Source organism: Pristiophorus japonicus, chromosome 21, assembly GCF_044704955.1.
Source record: "Pristiophorus japonicus isolate sPriJap1 chromosome 21, sPriJap1.hap1, whole genome shotgun sequence".
NCBI classification, from domain to species: domain Eukaryota; kingdom Metazoa; phylum Chordata; class Chondrichthyes; family Pristiophoridae; genus Pristiophorus; species Pristiophorus japonicus.
The window spans coordinates 63,372,173-63,394,418 of record NC_091997.1 but is presented as its reverse complement, the minus strand read 5'-3'; the positions used below and the strand labels follow the sequence as shown (position 1 = coordinate 63,394,418).

At 46.1% G+C, this 22,246-nt stretch overlaps 1 protein-coding gene across 1 annotated transcript in view; it reads right to left on the bottom strand.

Moving 5' to 3' along the window:
- LOC139233546 (chondroitin sulfate proteoglycan 4-like) overlaps positions 1-22,246 on the bottom strand; it is a 119,486-nt gene that overhangs the window by 61,651 nt on the left and 35,589 nt on the right. The window contains exon 2 of the mRNA XM_070863949.1: positions 11,804-11,967. Coding sequence (XP_070720050.1) covers positions 11,804-11,967 — 164 coding nt within the window. The remainder of the gene's footprint in view (positions 1-11,803; positions 11,968-22,246) is intronic.

The following is a 22,246-nucleotide window of genomic DNA, read 5'->3' as shown; positions in this document are numbered from 1 at the left end:
CCATAGACTCGGGATCAGTTTCTATGGAGTGGAGGGTAGCCAATGTAACCGCACTTTTTAAAAAAGGAATATGAGAGAGAAAACAGGGAATTATAGACCGGTCAGCCTGACATCAGTAGTGGGTAAAATGATGGCATTTTTTTATAAGGATGTCATAGCAGCGCATTTGGAAAGAGGTGACATGATAGGTCCAAGTCAGCATGGATTTGTGAAAGGGAAATCATGCTTGACAAATCTTCTGGAATTTTTTGAGGATGTTTCCAGTAGAGTGGACAAGGGAGAACCAGTTGATGTGGTATATTTGGACTTTCAGAAGGCTTTCGACAAGGTCCCACACAAGAGATTATTGTGCAAAGTTAAAGCACATGGGATTGTGGGTAGTGTGCTGACGTGGATTGAGAACTGGTTGGCAGACAGGAAGCAAAGAGTAGGAGTAAATGGGTACTTTTCAGAATGGCAGGCAGTGACTAGTGGGGTACCGCAAGGTTCTGTGCTGGGGCCCCAGCTGTTTACATTGTACTGTAATGATTTAGACGAGGGGATTAAATGTAGTATCTCCAAATTTGCGGATGACACTAAGTTGGGTGGCAGTGTGAGCTGCGAGGAGGATGCTATGAGGCTGCAGAGTTGTCATGTATTCAACCAGCATTGTAACCCATGTATAAACTGACCTAAGTTGTACACCGTGAGAACACTGACCACTAGGTGGGGGACACTCCTAACCTGGACCTTCAGGTATAAAAGGAGAAGCTTCACCCACCTTCATCACTTGAGTGCTAAGGAATAAAGGACAGGTCACAGACTGACCTTCTCTCAAGCATGGGCCTCGTGTGCATTTATACTGTGTAGTAAGGACGTATCAATGGCGACAAGAAACTGGGATTTAAACCACGCGAGCATGGCCACTAGCAGAACAGACGAGAGGTACTGTGTTAAGGAATGGTTGGGACAGAGATTCAACATTGTTAAAGCAGCACACAGTTCTCCAGGCAGACAAGGGCAGTCAGGCATGCCCCAACATGTAGTCGAACCCAGAGGGGGAGTTCGACAGAAACAATGGCAAGCTGAACAGCGATTCACGCCATTGCAAAGGACAATGCGGCCAGTAATGGGGCCATCAACGCCTGTTAATGGTGCACTCAAGGACAATAACAGGGGCAGTCAGGGACCTTTTGTTTCAAACCGCAACTCATGCTGGAGGCGTGGAGGCATACGTTCAGCCGGAGTTTGCAGAGCTGAGCAAAATACCTGCAGAAATTGCAGAAATGGACACTGGGGGAAATCGCTGGAAGCTGAAGTTCAGCGAGTTCATGTCGAGCACGTATACAGTTCATACACCAGGACGCCACCAATAATGATGAAAGTGCTCCTCAATGGCATCCCAGTATCAATGGAGTTAGACATGGTGGCCAGCCAGTCCTTGATGGGTATCAAACAGTTCGAAAAGTTGTGGGCATCCAAGGCCAGGAGGCCAAAATTATCGCCGATTGACGCACAGCTACGGACTTACACAAAGCAGATCATTCCGGTGCTAGGCAGCGCCATGGTAGTCGTGACCCACAAAGATTCGGAGAACAGGTTGCCACTCTGGATTGTCCCAGGGGACGGTCCCGCACTACTGGGGAGGAGTTGGCTTGCTGTCATGAACTGGAAATGGGGCGATGTCAATGCAATTTCCTCTGTGGAGCGAGTATCATGCTCACAGGTCCTGGACAAATTTGACTCATTATTTCAACCTGGCATTGGCACTTTCATGGGGGCCAAGGTCGTGATTCACATAAACCCGGATGCCAGACCAGTACACCACAAGGCCAGAGCGGTGCCGTACGTGATGCGGGAAAAGATAGAAGGCGAATTGGACCACCTGTTGAGGGAAGGCATCATCTCGCCAGTCGAATTCAGTGACTGGGCAAGCCCGATTGTGCCGGTGCTCAAGGCGGATGGGTCGGTCAGGATATGTGGCGATTACAAGGCCACCATCAATCGGGTGTCACTCCAAGACCAATACCCGCTACCAAGAGCGGAGGACCTCTTTGCGACGCTATCCGGTGGCAAACTTTTTTCAAAATTGGACCTGACCTCAGCTTACATGACCCAGGAGCTGGCGAGTGAGACAAAGAAGCTGACCACCATCACGACACACAAGGGGTTGTTTGAGTACAACAGATGTCCGTTCGGGATTCGCTCGGCCGCCGCGATCTTCCAATGAAATATGGAAAGCCTCCTCAAGTCGATTCCAGGGACGGTGGTTTTTCAGGACGACATTCTCATTACGGGTTATGATACTGAAGAACACCTCCACAACCTGGAGGAGGTGCTACGCAGACTGGACCGGGTAGGTCTGCGACTGAAAAAGGCGAAGTGCGTCTTCCTAACTCCAGAGGTAGAATTCCTGGCGATGAGGGTAGCAGCAGACGGGATCAGCCCTACTGCATCCAAGACGTAAGCGATCCAGAGAGCAGCCAGACCCCGTAACACGACGGAGCTGCGTTCGTTTCTGGGGCTCCTGAACTATTTTGGTAACTTTCTTCCCAAATTGAGCACGCTGCTGGAGCCGCTACACGTGCTCCTACGCAAAGGTCGCGAATGGGTCTGGGGGGACAGCCAGGAAAGGGCTTTTAATCGAGCACGCAATTTGTTATGTTCCAACAATCTGTTAACGCTATATGACCCATGTAAGAAACTTGTGTTAACGTGCGATGCGTCGTCCTATGGTGTCGGGTGTGTGTTGCAGCATGTCAATGCCAAGGGTCAGTTACAGCCGGTAGCTTATGCCTCCAGGAGTCTGTCCCAGGCAGAAAGGGGCTACGGGATGGTAGAAAAGGAGGCGCTCGCATGTGTATATGCGGTAAAGAAAATGCACCAGTACCTGTTTGGCAGGAAATTTGAGCTGGAGTCAGATCACAAACCCCTAACGTCCTTTCTGGCCGACAATAAGGCCATAAATGCAAACGCATCGGCCCACATACAGAGGTGGGCACTCACGTTAGCTGCCTATGACTACACAATTCGGCACAGACCGGGCAGTGAAAACTACGCCGATGCACTCAGCAGGCTCCCACTAGCCACCACTGAGGGGGCTACCGAGCATGGTGCTGAAATCGTCATGGCTGTTGAAGCTTTCGGAAGCGAAGGCTCGCCCGTGACAGCCCGTCAGATTAAAGTCTGGACAAATAGAGACCCGCTATTGTCTCTAGTCAAGAAATGTGTCCTGAATGGGGACTGGGCAGCCACGTACAGGGCATGCCCTGAGAAATTTAAACCATTTCACAGGTGCAAGGATAAACTCTCGATTCAGGCCGATTGCCTATTGTGGGGAAACCGTGTAGTCATGCCCCAGATGGGCAGAGAGGTGTTCATCAGAGAACTCCACAATGGGCACCTGGGCATTGTCACAATGAAGGCAATTGCCAGGTCACACGTTTGGTGGCCAGAGATAGACGCAGATCTGGAACTATGTGTTCGCAGGTGCAACACGTGTGTCCAGCTGGGTCATGCGCCCAGGGAAGCCCCCCTTAGCCCCTGGCCAAGGCCCACCAAGCCTTGGTTACGCATTCATGTGGACTACGCAGGTCCTTTCATGGGGAAAATGTTTTTGGTTGTAGTAGACGCCTACTCCAAATGGATCGAGTGTGACATTTTAAATTCAAGCACATCCTCTGCCACGATAGAAAGTCTACGGGCAATGTTCGCCGCCCACGGTCTACCGAACATCTTGGTCAGCGACAATGGCCCGTGCTTCACAAGCACTGAATTCCAGGACTTCATGGCAGGCAATGGAATTAACAATCAAACGGCCAGGCAGAACGAGCAGCGCAGATAATAAAATAGGGGATGCTCAGATTCCAAGGGAGTTCCCTACAAACCCGCTTATCACGCCTCCTGTTGGCCTATAGATCCCGACCACACTCGCTCACTGGGGTTCCACCCGCAGAGCTACTAATGAAAAGGACGCTCAAAACCCGATTATCCCTTATACACCCCACCATGAAATAAATTGTCGAGAGCAGGCGCCAGTCACAATATCACTACCATGACAGGAATTGCGAGGGCGTGATGTATTGATGTAAATGATCCTGTTTTTTGTCCTCAACTACGCTGCAGGGCCCAAATGGCTCGCAGGCACAGTGGTTGCCAAAGAGGGAAATAGGATTCTGGTAGTTAAACTTACCAATGGACAAATCTGCCGCAAACATGTGGATCAAACAAAAAGGAGGTTCAGCAACCCCATAGAAGAAGCAGAGGAAGAACACGATATAGAGTTCACTCCACCACAGGTGACCGAACACTGGAACCAAAGGGAGGAGAGCCCAGTCACTGTGGACAGTCCGGACAGGCCTGAGGCACTGCAAACAGCAGACACTCAGGCCAGCGCCCAACAACCGGAGCCCCAACTCAGGCGCTCTACAAGGGAGCGTAAACTACCAGAGAGACTCAACCTGTGATCCCAATAAGACTTTGGGGGGGGAGGTGATGTCATGTATTCAACTATCAGTGTAACCCATGTATAATCTGACCTAAGTTGTACACCGTGAGAACACTGACCACTAGGTGGGAGACACTCCTAACCTGGACCTTCAGGTATAAAAGGGGAAGCTCCACCCACCTTCATCACTTGAGTGCTAAGGAATAAAGGACAGGTCACAGACTGACCTTCTCTCAAGCATGGGCCTCGTGTGCATTTATACTGTGTAGTAAGGACATATCAAGAGTGACTTGGATAGGTTAGGTGAATGGGCAAATGCATGGCAGATGAAGTATAATGTGGATAAATGTGAGGTTATCCACTTTGGTGGTAAAAACAGAGAGACAGACTATTATCTGAATGGTGACAGATTAGGAAAAGGGGAGGTGCAACGAGACCTGGGTGTCATGGTACATCAGTCATTGAAGGTTGGCATGCAGGTACAGCAGGCGGTTAAGAAAGCAAATGGCATGTTGGCCTTCATAGCGAGGGGGTTTGAGTACAGGGGCAGAGAGGTGTTACTACAGTTGTACAGGGCCTTGGTGAGGCCACACCTGGAGTATTGTATACAGTTTTGGTCTCCTAACCTGAGGAAGGACATTCTTGCTATTGAGGGAGTGCAGCCAGACTGATTCCCGGGATGGCGGGACTGATATATCAAGAAAGACTGGATCAACTGGGCTTGTATTCACTGGAGCTCAGAAGAATGAGAGGGGATCTCATAGAAACGTTTAAAATTCTGACGGGTTTAGACAGGTTAGATGCATGAAGAATGGTCCCGATGTTGGGGAAGTCCAGAACCAAGGGACACAATCTAAGGATAAGCGGTAAGCCATTTAGGACCGAGATGAGGAGAAACTTCTTCACCCAGAGAGTGGTGAACCTGTGGAATTCTCGACCACAGAAAGTTGTTGAGGTCAATTCACTAAATATATTCAAAAAGGAGTTAGATGTAGTCCTTACTACTAGGGGAATCAAGGGGTATGGCGAGAAAGCAGGAATGGGGTACTGAAGTTGCATGTTCGGCCATGAACTAATTGAATGGCGGTGCAGGCTCGAAGGGCCGAATGGCCTACTCCTGCACCTAGTTTCTATGTTTCTATGTTTCTATGATATTTTCAACGGAATATTTCTGTATCAATAGATTTTGATTTCGTTCGTGCAAGTATTGGGTAACAAAAAGAGATTATCTGGTTATTATCACATTGCTGTTTGTGGGAGCTTGCTGTGCGCAGGTTGGCTGCCGCGTTTCCCACATTACAACAATGACTGCAATCCAAAAGTATTTCATTGGCTGTAAAGCGCTTTGAGACGCCTGGTGGTCGTGAAAGGCGCTATATAAATCCAAGTCTTTCTTTTAGGTGGCATGAAAAGCCAATACACCTTTGGTCAGGTGACTCAAGAAATTAACCCCAGTGAAATCCCAGTTCCCTTTGCCTAATTTGTGCTTTGAAACCCTGATTCAACAAGTGATGGATAATGTTCCATTTAAAGCTTCTACATACAAAGAACAGTTTATAGCGATGTCTGGGTTGCCAAAGCATGCATTAGGCTATTGGAAATGTGTTGTCTGTGTTAACTCGAATTGGACAAGAAGTATAAATAATTACTAATATGGTTGCACTGTTTATTCTATGTATAACTCTGTTGCAGCTGCAGTCCATGGTCCCTTATCTTAAGCACCAATAGAGCGAGTTTAGATGCAGCCAAGCAGGTCTAAATATCTTGTCACAGGGCACATGCATATTGGAGCTTCGCACTAAGGAGTGTGGGGACCTCACAGAAGTATGGCTCAATACCAACACACATTTCTGTGAAATAAACATAGTTCAGTGGTGGGGTGGGATGGGGTACCCGAGTCACAATTCATCTCTCCTCTAATAGATCCAAAGTCGAAAACATTAAAGCAGGTTTGAGGAACAGAAAACCTCTTCAGAGATAAGCCCGAAAGGGAAAAATCAGTGATCAAAGTCAGCAAAGGAAACATTTCTTCTTAGAAACATAGAAATTTATAGCGCAGAAGGAGGTCATTTCGGCCCATCGTGCCCATGCCGGCTGACAAAAAGCCGTATGGCGCTCGGACAGCAGCCCTGAACATAAGAACATAAGAATTAGGAACAGGAGTAGGCCATCTAGCCCCTCGAGCCTGCTCCGCCATTCAACAAGATCATGGCTGATCTGGCCGTGGACTCAGCTCCAATTACCCGCCCGCTCCCCATAACCCTTAATTCCCTTATTGGTTAAAAATCTATCTATCTGTGATTTGAATACATTCAATGAGCTAGCCTCAACTGCTTCCTTGGGCAGAGAATTCCACAGATTCACAACCCTCTGGGAGAAGAAATTCCTTCTCAACTCAGTTTTAAATTGGCTCCCCCGTATTTTGAGGCTGTGCCCCCTAGTTCTAGTCTCCCCGACCAGTAGAAACAACCTCTCTGCCTCTATCTTGTCTATCCCTTTCATTATTTTAAATGTTTCCATAAGATCACGCCTCATCCTTCTGAACTCCAACGAGTAAAGACCCAGTCTACTCAATCTATCATCATAAGGTAACCCCCTCAGCTCCGGAATCAGCCTAGTGAATCGTCTCTGTACCCCCTCCAAAGCTAGTATATCTTTCCTTAAGTAAGGTGACCAAAACTGCACGCAGTACTCCAGGTGCAGCCTCACCAATACCCTGTACAGTTGCAGCAGGACCTCCCTGCTTTTGTATTCCATCCCTCTTGCAATGAAGGCCAACATTCCATTCGCATTCCTGATTACCTCTGCACCTGCAAACTAACTTTTCCCCCAGATCGGGGGGGCACGGTTTAATGTTTTTTGTTTACTCCCAAAAAGAGTTTCATGCACAAGGACCCCCAGGTCCCTCTGCACCGCAGCATGTTGTAATTTCTCCCCATTCAAATAATATTCCCTTTTACTGTTTTTCTTTCCAAGGTGGATGACCTCACATTTTCCGACATTGTATTCCATCTGCCAAACCTTAGCCCATTCGCTTAACCTATCCAAATCTCTTTGCAGCCTCTCTGTGTCCTCTACACAACCCGCTTTCCCACTAACCTTTGTGTCATCTGCAAATTTTGTTACACTACACTCTGTCACCTCTTCCAGGTCATCTATGTATATTGTAAACAGTTGTGGTCCCAGCACCGATCCCTGTGGCACACCACTAACCACCGATTTCCAACCCGAAAAGGACCCATTTATCCCGACTCTCTGCTTTCTGTTAGCCAGCCAATTCTCAATCCATGCTAATACATTTCCTCTGACTCCGCGTACCTTTATCTTCTGCAGTAACCTTTTGTGTGGCACCTTATCGAATGCCTTTTGGAAATCTAAATACATCACATCCATCGGTACACCTCTATCCACCATGCTCGTTATATCCTCAAAGAATTGCAGTAAATTAGTTAAACATGATTTCCCCTTCATGAATCCATGTTGCGTCTGCTTGATTGCTATCTAGATGTCCCGCTATTTCTTGCTTAATGATAGCTTCAAGCATTTTCCCCACTACAGATGTTAAACTAACCGGCCTATAGTTACCTGCCTTTTGTCTGCCCCCTTTTTTAAACAGAGGTGTTACATTAGCTGCTTTCCAATCCGCTGGTACCTCCCCAGAGTCCAGAGAATTTTGGTAGATTATAATGAATGCATCTGCTATAACTTCCGCCATCTCTTTTAATACCCTGGGATGCATTTCATCAGGACCAGGGGATTTGTCTACCTTGAGTCCCATTAGCCTGTCCAGCACTATCCCCCTAGTGATAGTGATTATCTCAAGGTCCTCCCTTCCCACATTCCCGTGACCAGCAATTTTTGGCATGGTTTTTGTGTCTTCCACTGTGAAGACCGAAGCAAAATAATTGTTTAAGGTCTCAGCCATTTCCACATTTCCCATTATTAAATCCCCCTTCTCATCTTCTAAGGGACCAACATTTACTTTAGTCACTCTTTTCCGTTTTATATATCGGTAAAAACTTTTACTATCTGTTTTTATGTTTTGCGCAAGTTTACTTTCGTAATCTATCTTTCCTTAGTCATTCTTTGCTGTCGTTTAAAATTTTCCCAATCTGCTAGTTTCCCACTAACCTTGGCCACCTTATACGCATTGGTTTTTAATTTGATACTCTCCTTTATTTCCTTGGTTATCCACGGCTGGTTATCCCTTCTCTTACCACCCTTCTTTTTCACTGGAATATATTTTTGTTGAGCACTATGAAAGAGTTCCTTAAAAGTCCTCCACTGTTCCTCAATTGTGCCACCGTTTAGTCTGTGTTCCCAGTCTACTTTAGCCAACTCTGCCCTCATCCCACTGTAGTCCCCTTTGTTTAAGCATAGTACGCTCGTTTGAGACACTACTTCCTCACCCTCAATCTGTATTACAAATTCAACCATACTGTGATCACTCATTCTGAGAGGATCTTTTACCAGGAGATTGTTTATTATTCCTGTCTCATTACACAGGACCAGATCTAAGATAGCTTGCTCCCTTGTAGGTTCTGTAACATACTGTTCTAAGAAACAATCCCGTATGCATTCTATGAATTCCTCCTCAAGGCTACCCCATGCGATTTGATTTGACCAATCGATATGTAGGCTAAAATCCCCCATGATTACTGCCGTTCCTTTTTCACATGCCTCCATTATTCCCTTGATTATTGCCCGCCCCACCGTGAAGTTATTATTTGGAGGCCTATAAACTACGCCCATCAGTGACTTTTTCCCCTTACTATCTTTAATCTCCACCCACAATGATTCAACATTTTGTTCATTAAAGCCAATATCATCTCTCACAACTGCCCTGATATCAGCCTTTATTAACAGAGCTACCCCACCTCCTTTCCCTTCTTGTCTATCTTTCCGAATTGTACGATACCCCTGTATGTTTAATTCCCAGTCTTGGCCACCCTGCAACCATGTTTCTGTAATGGGCACCAAATCATACCCATTTGTGATGATTTGTGCCGTCAACTCATTTACTTTATTTCGAATGCTGCGTGCATTTAGGTCAAGTGTTTTAATACTAGTGGTAGGTTACATATGAACAATGAACAATGGCAGAAAGGCAAAGAGTACCCAGCCCAACCAGTCCGCCTCACACAACTGCGACACCCCTTATATTGAAGCCTTCTACATTCCACCCCAACCGGAGCCATGTGATCTCTTGGGAGAGGCAAAAACCAGATAAAAACCCAGGCCAATTTAGGGAGAAATAAAATCTGGGAAAATTCCTCTCCGACCCCTCCAGGCGATCGAAACTAGTACAGGAGATCACCCTGGCCGTATTCTATTCCCTGCAGTACTTACCATTATATCTGCGTCAGCCAACAAAAGGTCATCTAGTCTAATCCCAATTACCAGCTCTAGGTCTGTAACCCTGCAGATTACGTCACTTTAAATGCCCATGCAACCATCTGTTAAAAGTGGTGAGGGTTTCTGCATCCACCACTCTCCCAGACAGCGAGTTCCAGATCCCCACACCCCTCTGCGTAAAGAAGCCCCCCACCCGCAAATCCCTTCTAAACCTTCCACCACCACCTTAAAACGATGCCCCCTCGAAATAGACCCCTCCACCAATGGAAATAGGCCCTTACTATCCACTATGTCCAGGCCCCTCAATATTTTGTATACCTCAATGAGGTCTCCTCTCAACTTCCTCTGTTCCAACGAGAACAAACCTAGCCTATCCAATCTGTCCTCATAACTAAGATTCTCCATTCCAGGCAGCATCCTAGTAAATCTCCTCTGCACCCTCTCAAATGCAATCACGTCCTTCCTATAATATGGCAACCAGAACTGCATGCAGTACTCCAACTGTGGCCTAACCAAAGTATTATACAATTTAAGCATAACCTCCCTGCTCTTATATTCTATGCCTTGGCAATAAAGGCAAGCATTCCGTATGCCTTCTTAACCACCTTATCCACCTGGCCTGCTACTTTCAGGGATCTGTGGACAAGCACTCCAAGGTTCCTTTGTTCATCTACACTATTAAGTGGCCTACCGCTTAATGTGTATACCCTTTCCTTATTAGCCCTTCCAAAGTGCATTACCTCACACTTCTCTGAATTAAATTCCATTTGCCGCTGCTCTGCCCACCTGACCATTAGATTGGTATCCTCCTAAGCCGATAGTTGTGAGTGCTACTCACTACCTGGTGGACAGCACATACAATAATACATGTCCACTAGGCTCAGACTGGGCCCAAATTTCATGTTAATTGGGGAAATCACCCATTAATGCACTTGGAGTATCTGGACAATGACCCAAGCACAGTGCCTGAATAGAATTGTGCTCAATGGAAGGCGTTACATGAGCTGCTTTCCAATCCGCTGGTACCTCCCCAGAGTCCAGAGAATTTTGGTAGATTGCATAGGGTCCATTATTGATCAAGTCATCTACATCCTGTGGAATAAACAGACTTAACTGGCTAAATGTCTTAATTGTTTTCTTATAGATTCAATCCTCATAAACTCTCAGGGTTTTTCCCGCTTTGCCACTGTAACTTGGGTGCAAACCCCGTTTATGCGTGTAAGTGGCGATTCCGCTGATCCTCCGCCAAGGTGAGGCTGCGGGGAGAAAGCCCGAGGAAACTCCCGGTGCTGCATCAGTCTCAGGCACTTCAACAGGAATCAGCACTTCAAACTGACCTCATCTGGAAAGACCCAAGTCAGGAAATTTATTTGTGGCTGAATGCACTGTAGCAACCAGCCAAACACTAAAGGTTCCTAGCCTGAGCTGTCCCAGACCGGACTGAAGTGCAGACTCCCACATAAGTGCATGGAGCTATTCTGGGATACACATGCAGTAAACCCATAACACAACATTAGCATAGCAGCTTGGAATACAAGTGGCACTGAAAATGGCTCATTTATATGGCAGGAAAGCAGGATATGTCTGTGTGCTGAAGGTTCTAACCAAGCTCTTTCTTTCTCCGTTAGCCCAATGAGAGCAATTATTTTGAGACATATTTTTTGAAGTGTGAAAAACTATTTATTGACAGTTGCTCATCTAAAAGACTATGGGGCCGGAATCGCCCTCCGCCCCAAGCAGGGCGCACTTTCCGTTTTTTAATTGTTCTGTCCGTCCCAATGCATGGGGCTGACAATCCGGGGAAATTCAGCTCTTTGTTTTTTTTTGGAGCGGGGCAGAAGTGGGGTCGTCAGTGAGGCCAACGTGCGGGCGGGTCGGAACGTCCCTCGCTCCGCGCGGTGAGTCCTTACCGGCCCGTGGCTGCCTTTTTGAGGCTTTTATAGAAAGGGGCAATTTCAGCCCCTATGACTATGGTTATCTCACATTTGGTTTAAATACATATTATTGCACATAATGCTGTACCTGTAATACTCCAGCATGTAACTCCATCTGCAGGTAGTTACTGTGGCCTGCAGCCAGGAAGAGGAGCCCATTGCGTCTACTGGTCAGGAACTTCATGGAGAGCCTGCTGGAAGTAAAAGCACCAAGCTCCTTCACCTCCACATAACTGTCTCCAAAGAACGACACTGCAACAAACAATAAGATAAAATATTAGTCTACATGAGGCCAGAGAAAGCAGCACTAAATAGACCAGTCAGACACAGCAAGCACCAACAATGCAAGTGCAATATTCTTCTTGCCAATTTTCTCCCTTCCTACATCTCCTTAAGACATTGGGGCCGAAATTCAGGGTCTCAAAGAGTTAATGCCCGTTTGTGGCGGTCATTCCTAAAAATCGAATGGCCGCCGCTCTGGGGTCACAGACCAACCAGATCTAAACTCAGGTCGGGGATTTTCCAGCTTGGACCCCATCCCGCCCAAGTAGATGCAGCACCAAATTAAAATAAAATAAATACTTTTTTATCCATTTTCAGCTCCATCCATCGATCCCCTGCCGCACGGTGCCTGGTAGGTTTTTCTGCTGTTGCACCATCTCCGCACTGAGTGCGTCCCGGCGGTGTGGCGGCCCTTAAAGGGAAGGGCCCACTACCGCGGCCGCAATGCAAACATTTTTGCTGGCCGACTTGACGATCGGCCGGCAAAATGCTGCCACCGGGTTCAGCCGCACCGCTAACGGGCAGCCTGGCACCCCTTCTTGGGCATGCGGACGATGTGGCCCGCCCAACGGAGCTGGTCGAGTGTGGTCAGTGCTTCGATGCTGGGGATGTGGGCCTGAGCAAGAACACCGACATTGGTGCGTCTGTCCTCCCAGGGGATTTGTAGGATCTTGCAGAGGCAGCGCTGGTAGTATTTCTCCAGCGCTTTGGGGTGTCTACTGTACATGGTCCATCCTCTCGCCTGCTCCACGACGACATGCAAGCCGTGATTCTGACCAACTAATCCACCACAGACCCAATCCACGTTCGGACCGGGGTCAAGCAGGGCTGCGTCATCGCGCCAATGCTCGTCTCGCTCTTGCTTGCTGTAATGCTCCATCTCACTCTCAACAAGTTCCCCGCTGGAGTGGAACTAAACTATAAAACCAATGGGAACTGGTTCAACCTACGTCGCCTCCAGGCTAGATCCAAGTTCGTCCCATCCTCTGTCATTGAACTACAGTATGCAGACGACGCTTGCGTCCACACACATTCAGAGGCTGAACTCTAAGCCGTCGTCAACATCTTCATGTGATGTACAAAAGAATGGGCCTTACACTAAACATTCCTAAGACAAAGGTCCTCCACCAACCTGACCCCGCCACACAGCACTGCCCCCCCGGTCATCAAAATCCACGGCTCGGCCTTGGACAATGTGGACCATTTTCCATACCCCAGGAGCCTACTATCAGCAAGGGCAGACATCGATGATGAGGTCCAACACTGCCTCCAGCCTTCGGTCGCCTGAGGAAGAGTGTTTGAAGACCAGGACCTCAAATCTGGCACCAAGCTTATGCTCTACAGGGCAGTAGTGATACCCGCCCTCCTATATGGCTCAGAGACGTAGACCATATACAGTAAACACTTCCTACATTACAACAGTGACTACACTTCAAAAATACTTCATTGGCTGTAAAGCACTTTGAGATGTTTTGAGGTTGTGAAAGGCGCTATATAAATGCAAGTTCTCTCTCACTTAAAGATTACATGGGAAACAGCAAGCTAGCAACAGTTCCCAAGATGGAGAAAAATACATGACATTGTGAGAGAAGGAAGGGGAGAGAAAGGAAGAGGATGGAGGAAGGGAGGGGAGAGAGGAAGAGAGAGGAAGAGAGTGGAGAGAGGAAGGAAGGGGAGGGAGGAAACGAAGGGAGGGAGGGAGGGAAGGGGAAGGGAAGGAGGGGAGGGGAGGGGAGGAAGGAAGGAATCATGTATTGATGCTTAGGGTCACTGGACACCAAGGGGCGCCACTGTCGGAGGTCATCGGGCTGTACGCGCGTGTGTGCGGGCCCTGGTATATAAATGCTGGTACCATGTCTTGTAGTCACTTTGGGCTTGAATAAAGTGGACAAGGTTTACACCTGAGTTGAGTTTACAGTAACAAGTCTTTTGAGTCATTATATACATAACAGAAAGAAAGAAAGAGAGAGAGAATATATGAGTGAGAGAGAAAGGTGCGCAGGTGGGAATAGGGATGGTTGGGGAAAGAGGTGAATATGTGGGAGTAAGATACAATGTGGGTGGCTGGGGAAAGAAAGAAAATGTGTGTGCTTTTTCTCCAGACTATCTATAATCTAAGTTTCTAAAAAGGCTTCATTCTTTTACACGGAAAAAATCTTGGTGATTTGGCTCCAATCTGCTATTCATCAGTTTGTGTGGAGCACAAGTACTGAGCGAGTACAAGTGCTGTTTTATGATGGGCCCAACAGAATGACTCACTATTTCCTGAGTACATCTAGTTTTCCCCCAGATTATTTTTTTCTCTGACAGAATGTCTAAAAGACCGAGCTAGGTTGTTGGGCAGCAGTGCCATTAAAGTATGATCCAACATCATCACAAAGCCTTACTTGAGGATAGCGGGCACTCCAGCCCTGACTGGCCCAATAGTTCTGTACTTTATAGCAAGTGATTCTGCTTTACTCAAAGGATATCTGCTTGCAGCTGCAGCACCAAGCTACTAAGAGACTTCACAGGACATGCACGCTTTCAAAAGCAAATGTACATCAAAGAATAAGCACAAACAGTGCCCTTTTCAAATACAAGGGCAACCTTTTCAGATGGAAATTTAGTTCTAGGGTGAGCATTTGACATTTCAGCAGCTTACATAGAATCTGTAGTTTTCAGTGTAGTTTAACCTTACACAGTGACAGGAACATCAATGGAATGGCGTTAGTATCATTATAACTTGCTTTGGCATTGGCTTTTCACTTGGCAGTATCGTTAGACTGGCTCCAGTTCCCCTAAATTTTCTCCCCTTTTCTCCTGAAGGTGCTGACATTCCCTGGCTTCAGTCCCATGATGTTGGGCACCTTCTCATACCTCAATCAAGTTGCCTTTCTTCACGTTATCGGCCTAGGTCATCCGTTTCGGCTAGCTATTTGACCCGGAAGAGCATTGTGGCCAAGCCCAATGCTATCCTTGCCTGGTGTCCAGACATGCGCCTTTCCAACAGAGTGTTTTCTCTGACAGAACGTCTAGTGATTGAGGAAGGAACCCTGGTTAATTTTTCCTTATTCCACGATCAATTAGACCAATTGTTGTGCCCAAATTACTGCTCATGACCAACAGATCTCAGTCCCTGGTCTCTGCTGAGTTAGCTAATAACAACTGGGATAAGCATGTGGAGGAGTACAGTTAGTCTAAGCAGCCCTAGGGAGGGGCAAATTGTCCTGGGTTCCTGCTCCTGATCATTATCCAAAAACTCTTGCTGTAAAGTTTATACATATGTACATTGGGTGAGAAGTGGACTGTCTTGGCTGAGATGCCTTCTGTGGTTGAATAGCCTGTTGAAGCGCACCATCTAGGCTTATGCACGCATGAAGAATGGACACTTGGGCAAGATACCGAAGAGCTGACAGAATCCACGAAAGAATACCCCAGCACAAGTCAGCATCTTCTGGAAAGGGGGATAAAGTTAACCAGGTTAACTATTTTTTGAATAACTAAGACAGCCAAAGTTGCCAAAATGCAGATCCTTGAAACTTTTAACAGTGTTGATGTCTTTGTCCCTTGCATTCTTTCTTTCAGGATTATAACTCAGGGGTTTATGGCGAGAAGTATGTCTCAATGCTTCTAGAATAGACCATTAGGTTATTCAGCACTGACCTGGACTTTGTTAGTGCTCTGGAATGGAACCAGCCTTCTGTGGCCTCTCTGAATGAGCCTGCCAATTCAGCATCGGTAAAGCTGCATTCGGCATAATTTGTGCTGTTGGCCCAGCAGGAGTAAATTGAGAATGTACAAACCCAATTCCCATCAGTCTGAACCAGATTTGAACCCAGAAGTGAAAAGCTGGTGTTTAATCCATTCTGCTAATCATTCTCCCCCTCCTCCCACCTTCTTAAATTAATCCACCCACTCAAAGTCTTGGTATCTTGTTGCCCATTGTTCCCATTATGAAGCTGCAAAGTAGAGTCTGTGAGTTATATCCAGTGTATCCTTTCAAACAGGAACTTCAAGATGTTCTACAGTTGTTTAATTAATTATTCCAATCTTCACCATGGGAACTTATTATATTACAATTGTTTTGTTTATGAGACTCATTAGCGGTCAGTTGTGGCTGTGTTAAAGTCTTGATGTACAACAACTTACATTTATAGGGCGCTTCTTATTTAAAAGAACAACTCACATTGCTTGACAAGAGTGACAGGTGGATGCTGACCAGAAATGAAAGAATTTAGAGGAGATTGAAGTCATGCCCGGAGATTTTTAGGAGGCGTTTGCAGGCTGGGAGGCAAGAAGACCAAAATGGAAGAGAATTCCAGAGGGAACTCGTCCTCAATGGTTGTTTGGAGGGCAACAAGCTGGAAGAACAAAGGGTGCAGTCTGGTATCTACAGCTAGTGAAGCCTTCCTGAGTAGGGCGGGGCGAGGCTGGGAAGGGATTTGAAAACAAGAGGACCGTGGAAAGAAAATGGTCGGTTAGAGATAAGGAGAAAGGGTGCAAACCCTTGGAAACAAATGTAGCCCCTCGCCCAATCACCATCCTGGCTGAGATTTATCAGCTCAACAGAGACTGGAGATTGAATTTAGGAACTTCCTGATCTATATCGCTCAGTGCCACACCACACAGTGCAGTCCTGGTCTATATCGCTCAGTACCGCATACAGTGCAGTCCTGGTCTATATCGCTCAGTACCACACCACACAGTGCAGTCCTGGTCTATATCTCAGTACCACACACAGTGCAGTCCTGGTCTATATCGCTCAGTGCCACACCACACAGTGCAGTCCTGGTCTATATCGCTCAGTGCCACACCACACAGTGCAGTCCTGGTCTATATCTCAGTATCACACCACACAGTGCAGTCCTGGTCTATATCGCTCAGTACCACACACAGTGCAGTCCTGGTCTATATCGCTCAGTGCCACACCACACAGTGCAGTCCTGGTCTATATCGCTCAGTACCACACACAGTGCAGTCCTGGTCTATATCTCAGTACCACACCACACAGTGCAGTCCTGGTCTATATCTCAGTGCCACACCACACAGTGCAGTCCTGGTCTATATCGCTCAGTACCACACACAGTGCAGTCCTGGTCTATATCGCTCAGTGCCACACCACACAGTGCAGTCCTGGTCTATATCGCTCAGTACCACACCACACAGTGCAGTCCTGGTCTATATCTCAGTACCACACCACACAGTGCAGTCCTGGTCTATATCGCTCAGTACCACACACAGTGCAGTCCTGGTCTATATCTCAGTACCACACCACACAGTGCAGTCCTGGTCTATATCTCAGTATCACACCACACAGTGCAGTCCTGGTCTATATCGCTCAGTACCACACACAGTGCAGTCCTGGTCTATATCTCAGTACCACACCACACAGTGCAGTCCTGGTCTATATCGCTCAGTACCACACACAGTGCAGTCCTGGTCTATATCGCTCAGTACCACACACAGTGCAGTCCTGTTCTATATCTCAGTATCACACACACAGTGCAGTCCTGGTCTATATCGCTCAGTACCACACACACAGTGCAGTCCTGGTCTATATCGCTCAGTACCACACACACAGTGCAGTCCTGGTCTATATCGCTCAGTACCACACACACAGTGCAGTCCTGGTCTATATCGCTCAGTACCACACACACAGTGCAGTCCTGGTCTATATCGCTCAGTACCACACACAGTGCAGTCCTGGTCTATATCGCTCAGTACCACACACACAGTGCAGTCCTGGTCTATATCGCTCAGTACCACACACACAGTGCAGTCCTGGTCTATATCGCTCAGTACCACACACACAGTGCAGTCCTGGTCTATATCGCTCAGTACCACACACACAGTGCAGTCCTGGTCTATATCGCTCAGTACCACACACACAGTGCAGTCCTGGTCTATATCGCTCAGTACCACACCACGCAGTCCAGTCCTGGTCTATATCGCTCAGTACCAGACCTGGTTGTGCATTTACTAACTGAGTCATCAGCATTGAATAGCTAGAATTTAGTTTTCAGAGTGAAACATGAGATAGGACCTAAATGGAGCAAATTTTCTTTCAGGAATGAATTAAAAAAAACGATTGCTTCTGTAAAAATATGACGTGTGTTAATACCATGCATTTCTGTGATTCACACAAACCATATTGGGCTGAATTTCAACAATCAAACAGAAACAACTGAATTCTTATATCATCACTATGAAAGCTCATAATAATACTAAAAATATGCAAATAAATATTCATACATGTACTACTAGGTAACAATTCTAGCAACAGAGAAACATCATTGGAAAATGAATTTTTATACAGTTTTTTTAATCACTAACATCTTTATTAATTTCGAAGTACAGTAACTGTTGCAATGTGTAAGAATCTCATGACAGCCAATTCCTTTTCATGTCAGCATACTCAGTCAAACGCTGTAAAACACAAATCAGGACTTTACACAGGATAGATAGCAAGAAACTGGTCATTCAACCCAACAAGTCCATGTCGGAATTTATGCTCAACTCGGGCCTCCTCTCATCTAAATCTATCGGCATAACCCTCTATTCCCTTCTCCCTCATAGGCTTGTCTAGCCGCCCCATAAATGCATCTATACTATTCGCTTCAACCACTCCCTGTGGTAGCGAGTTCCATAGAAAGAAAGACTTGCATTTATATAGCACCTTTCACAACCACCGGACGTCTCAAAGCATTTTACAGCCATTGAAGTACTTTTGGAGTGTAGTCACTGTTGTAATGTGAGAAACACAGCAGCCAACTCCCACAAACAGCAATGTGATAATGACCAGATAATCTGCTTTTGTTATGTTGATTGAGGGATAAATATTGGCCAGGACACCAAGCATAACTCCCCTGCTCTTTTTCGAAATAGTGCCTTGCGATCTTTTATGTCCACCTGAGAGGGCAGACAGGGCCTTGTTTTAACATTTCATCCTCCGACAGTGCAGCACTCACTCAGCATTGTACTGGAGTGTCAGGCTAGATTTATGTGCTCAAGCTCCTGGAGTGAGACTTGAACCCACAACCTTCTGACTCAGAGGTGAGTGTGCTGCCCACTGAGCCACAGCTGAAACTGGGTAAAGAAGTTTCTTATGAATTCCCCATTGGATTTCCTGGTGACTATCTTATATTGATGGCCTCTAATTATGCTTTTTCCCACAAGTTGAAACATTCTCTCTGTATCCGCTCTATCAAACCCTTTCATATTTTTAAAGATCTCCATTAGGTCACCCCTCAGCCTTCTTTTTTCAAAGAAAAGAGACCCAGCCTGTTCACCCTTTCCTGATATGTATACCCTCGCTTTTCTGGTATCATCCTTGTAAATCTTCTCTGCACCCTTTCCAGTGCCTCTATATCCTTTTTAAAATATGGCGACCAATACTGTACGCAGTGCTCCAAGTGTGGTCTAACCAAGCTTCGATACAGGTTTAGTATAACTTCCCTACTTTTCAATTCTATCCCTCTAGAAACAAACCCAAGTGCTTGGTTTGCTTTTTTTATGGTCTTACTAACCTGTGTCTCAACTTTTAGTGATTTGTGTATTTGTACTCCGTGATCCCTTTGTTCTTCTACTCCATCTAGACTCACACCCTCCAAGTAATAAGGGACCTCCCTATTCTTCCTACCAAAATGTAATACCTAATTTATCTGTGTTTGGTGCAAGCACTGGATATGTGGCAGGGAGCAGTTTGGTGACAACCTATAGATGATTGGATCTGGTGGAAAAAATGCAGTTGGTGCAGGAATAGAACAAAATGTGCTAGAGAAACACAGAGAATATCAGCCAACCTTGAAACAAAACAACTCCGACTGACTGACTGCACATTCCACCAGAACATAGTCACTCTCTGTTTATGGCATTGGAGCTGGAAACTGAATGCCTGCTCTCTAGAATATTTTATACTAAACACATAAAACAACCTCCCAGCCCAGGTGGCCTAGTAAGTAAATGCATCACTCAGTGTGGTACTGAACTGTGTAGAAGAATGGTCACTTGGTAATGTATCAAAGGGCTTCTGCTATCTGTGCAACCGTATCCCAGAAAGTGTCAGCACCTTTAGCAGAGATGGGGAAAGAGAGAGAAAAGTAAAACAATAAGCAAAATTGGAACTTCAGGAAGGGGCCAGCAGTCAAGGATAAACAACTGTAAAGCTGGTCTCTCACATCACATGAATTAATATGTATAAAACAGTATTGTTCATCTAATGCTGTCTTACATTCCACCCCGATAATTATAACTCATGGAATATGCTCATCTTGTGAATCACTTTGAAAGTTGACAGATAATATTGCAAATCTGCTGTTGATTATCAATGTTTCCTGCTGACAATCACTTACTAAAAGGCAGCGTCCAACAGGATTAAAATACCAATCAAAAATCCCTTTTCAGGATACATGCTCTATAAATTTATATTGATACATTTAGACAGATAAAGAACAATAAAAATGAGTAATTGCTTTGCTATTAGTTATTGGTTAATAAATACACTATTTAATGGGAAAGTTCACTTTAAGTGACCTGGTTTGCCAAGGCAAGTCATTGGTTCCAGACCTCTTCATAGAAACATAGAAATTTACAGCGCAGAAGGAGGCCATTTCGGCCCATCGTGTCCGCGCTCGCCGATGACATAGCCGAACGGCCCTCAGTCAGCAGCCCTGAAGGTTACATATAAACCTATGAACAATGGCGGAAAGGCAAAGAGCACCCAGCCAAACCAGACCGCCCCACACAACTGCGACATCCCTTAGACTAAAACATTCTACATTCCACCTCAACCGGAGCCATGTGGTCACTTGGGAGAGGCAAAAACCAGATACCAGGCCAATTAGGGAAAAAGAAATCTGGGAAAATTCCTCTCTGACCCGTCCAGGCAATCAAAACTAGTCCAGGAGATCACCCTGGCGGTATCCCTGCAGTACTTACCATTATATCTGTGTCGGCCAACAAGAGATTATCCAGTCTAATCCCAATTACCAGCTCTAGATCCATAACGCTGCAGGTTATGGCACTTTAAGTGCCCATCCAACCATTTCTTAAATGTGGTGAGGGTTTCTGCATCCACCACCCTTCCGGGCAGTGAGTTCCAGATCCCCAAAACCCTCTGCGTGAAGAAGCCTCCACTCAAATCCCCTCTGAACCTTCCACCAACCACCTTAAACCTATGCCCCCTCATAATTGACCATTCCACCAATGGAAATAAGCCCTTGCTACCACTATATCCAGGCCCCTCAAAATTTTGTACACCTCAATGAGGTCTCCTCTCAACCTTCTCTGTTCCAATGAGAACAAACCCAGCCTATCCTATCTGTCCTCATAGCTAAGCTTCTCCATTCCAGGCAGCATCCTAGTAAATCTCCTCTGCACCCTCTCTTGTGCAATCACATCCTTCTTATAATACGGCGACCAGAACTGCATGCAGTACTCCAGCTGTGGCCTAATCAGAGTATTATACAATTTAAGATAACCTCCCTGCCTCGGCCAATAAAGGCAATCATTCCGTAAGCCTTTTTAACCACCTGACCGGCTACTTTCAGGGATCTGTGGACAATCACTCCAAGGTCCCTTTGTTCATCTACACTATTAAGTGTCCTACCTCTTAATGTGTACACCCTTTCCTTATTAGCCCTCCCAAAGTGCATCACCTCACACTTCTCTGAATTAAATTGCATTTGCCACTGCTCTGCCCACCTGACCAGTAGATTGATATCCTCCTGCAGCCCATGACTTTCCTCTTCATTATCAACCACACAGCCAATTTTAGTGTCATCTGCAAACTTCTTAATCATACTCCGTATATTCAAATCTAAATCATTGCTATATACCACAAAAAGCAAGGGATCCAGTACTGAGCCTTGCGGAACCCCACTGGAAACAACTTTCCAGTCACAAAAACATCCATCAACCATTACCTACCTCGAAGCCAATTTTGGATCCAACATGCCACTTTGCCCTGGATTCTATGGGCTTTAACCTTCATGACCAGTCTACCATGTGGGACCTTATCAAAAGCCTTGCTAAAGTCCATATATACTACATCGTACGCACTACCCTCATCGACCCTTTTGGTTACCTCCTCAAAAAATTCAATCAGGTTAGTCAAACACGATCTTCCTTTAACAAATCCGTGCTGACTGTCCCTAATTAATCCTTGCCTTTCCAAATGTAGATTTATCCTGTCTTTCAGGGTTTTTTCCAATAATTTTTCCACCACTGAGGTTAGGGTGACAAGCCTGTAATTACTTGGCCTATCCCT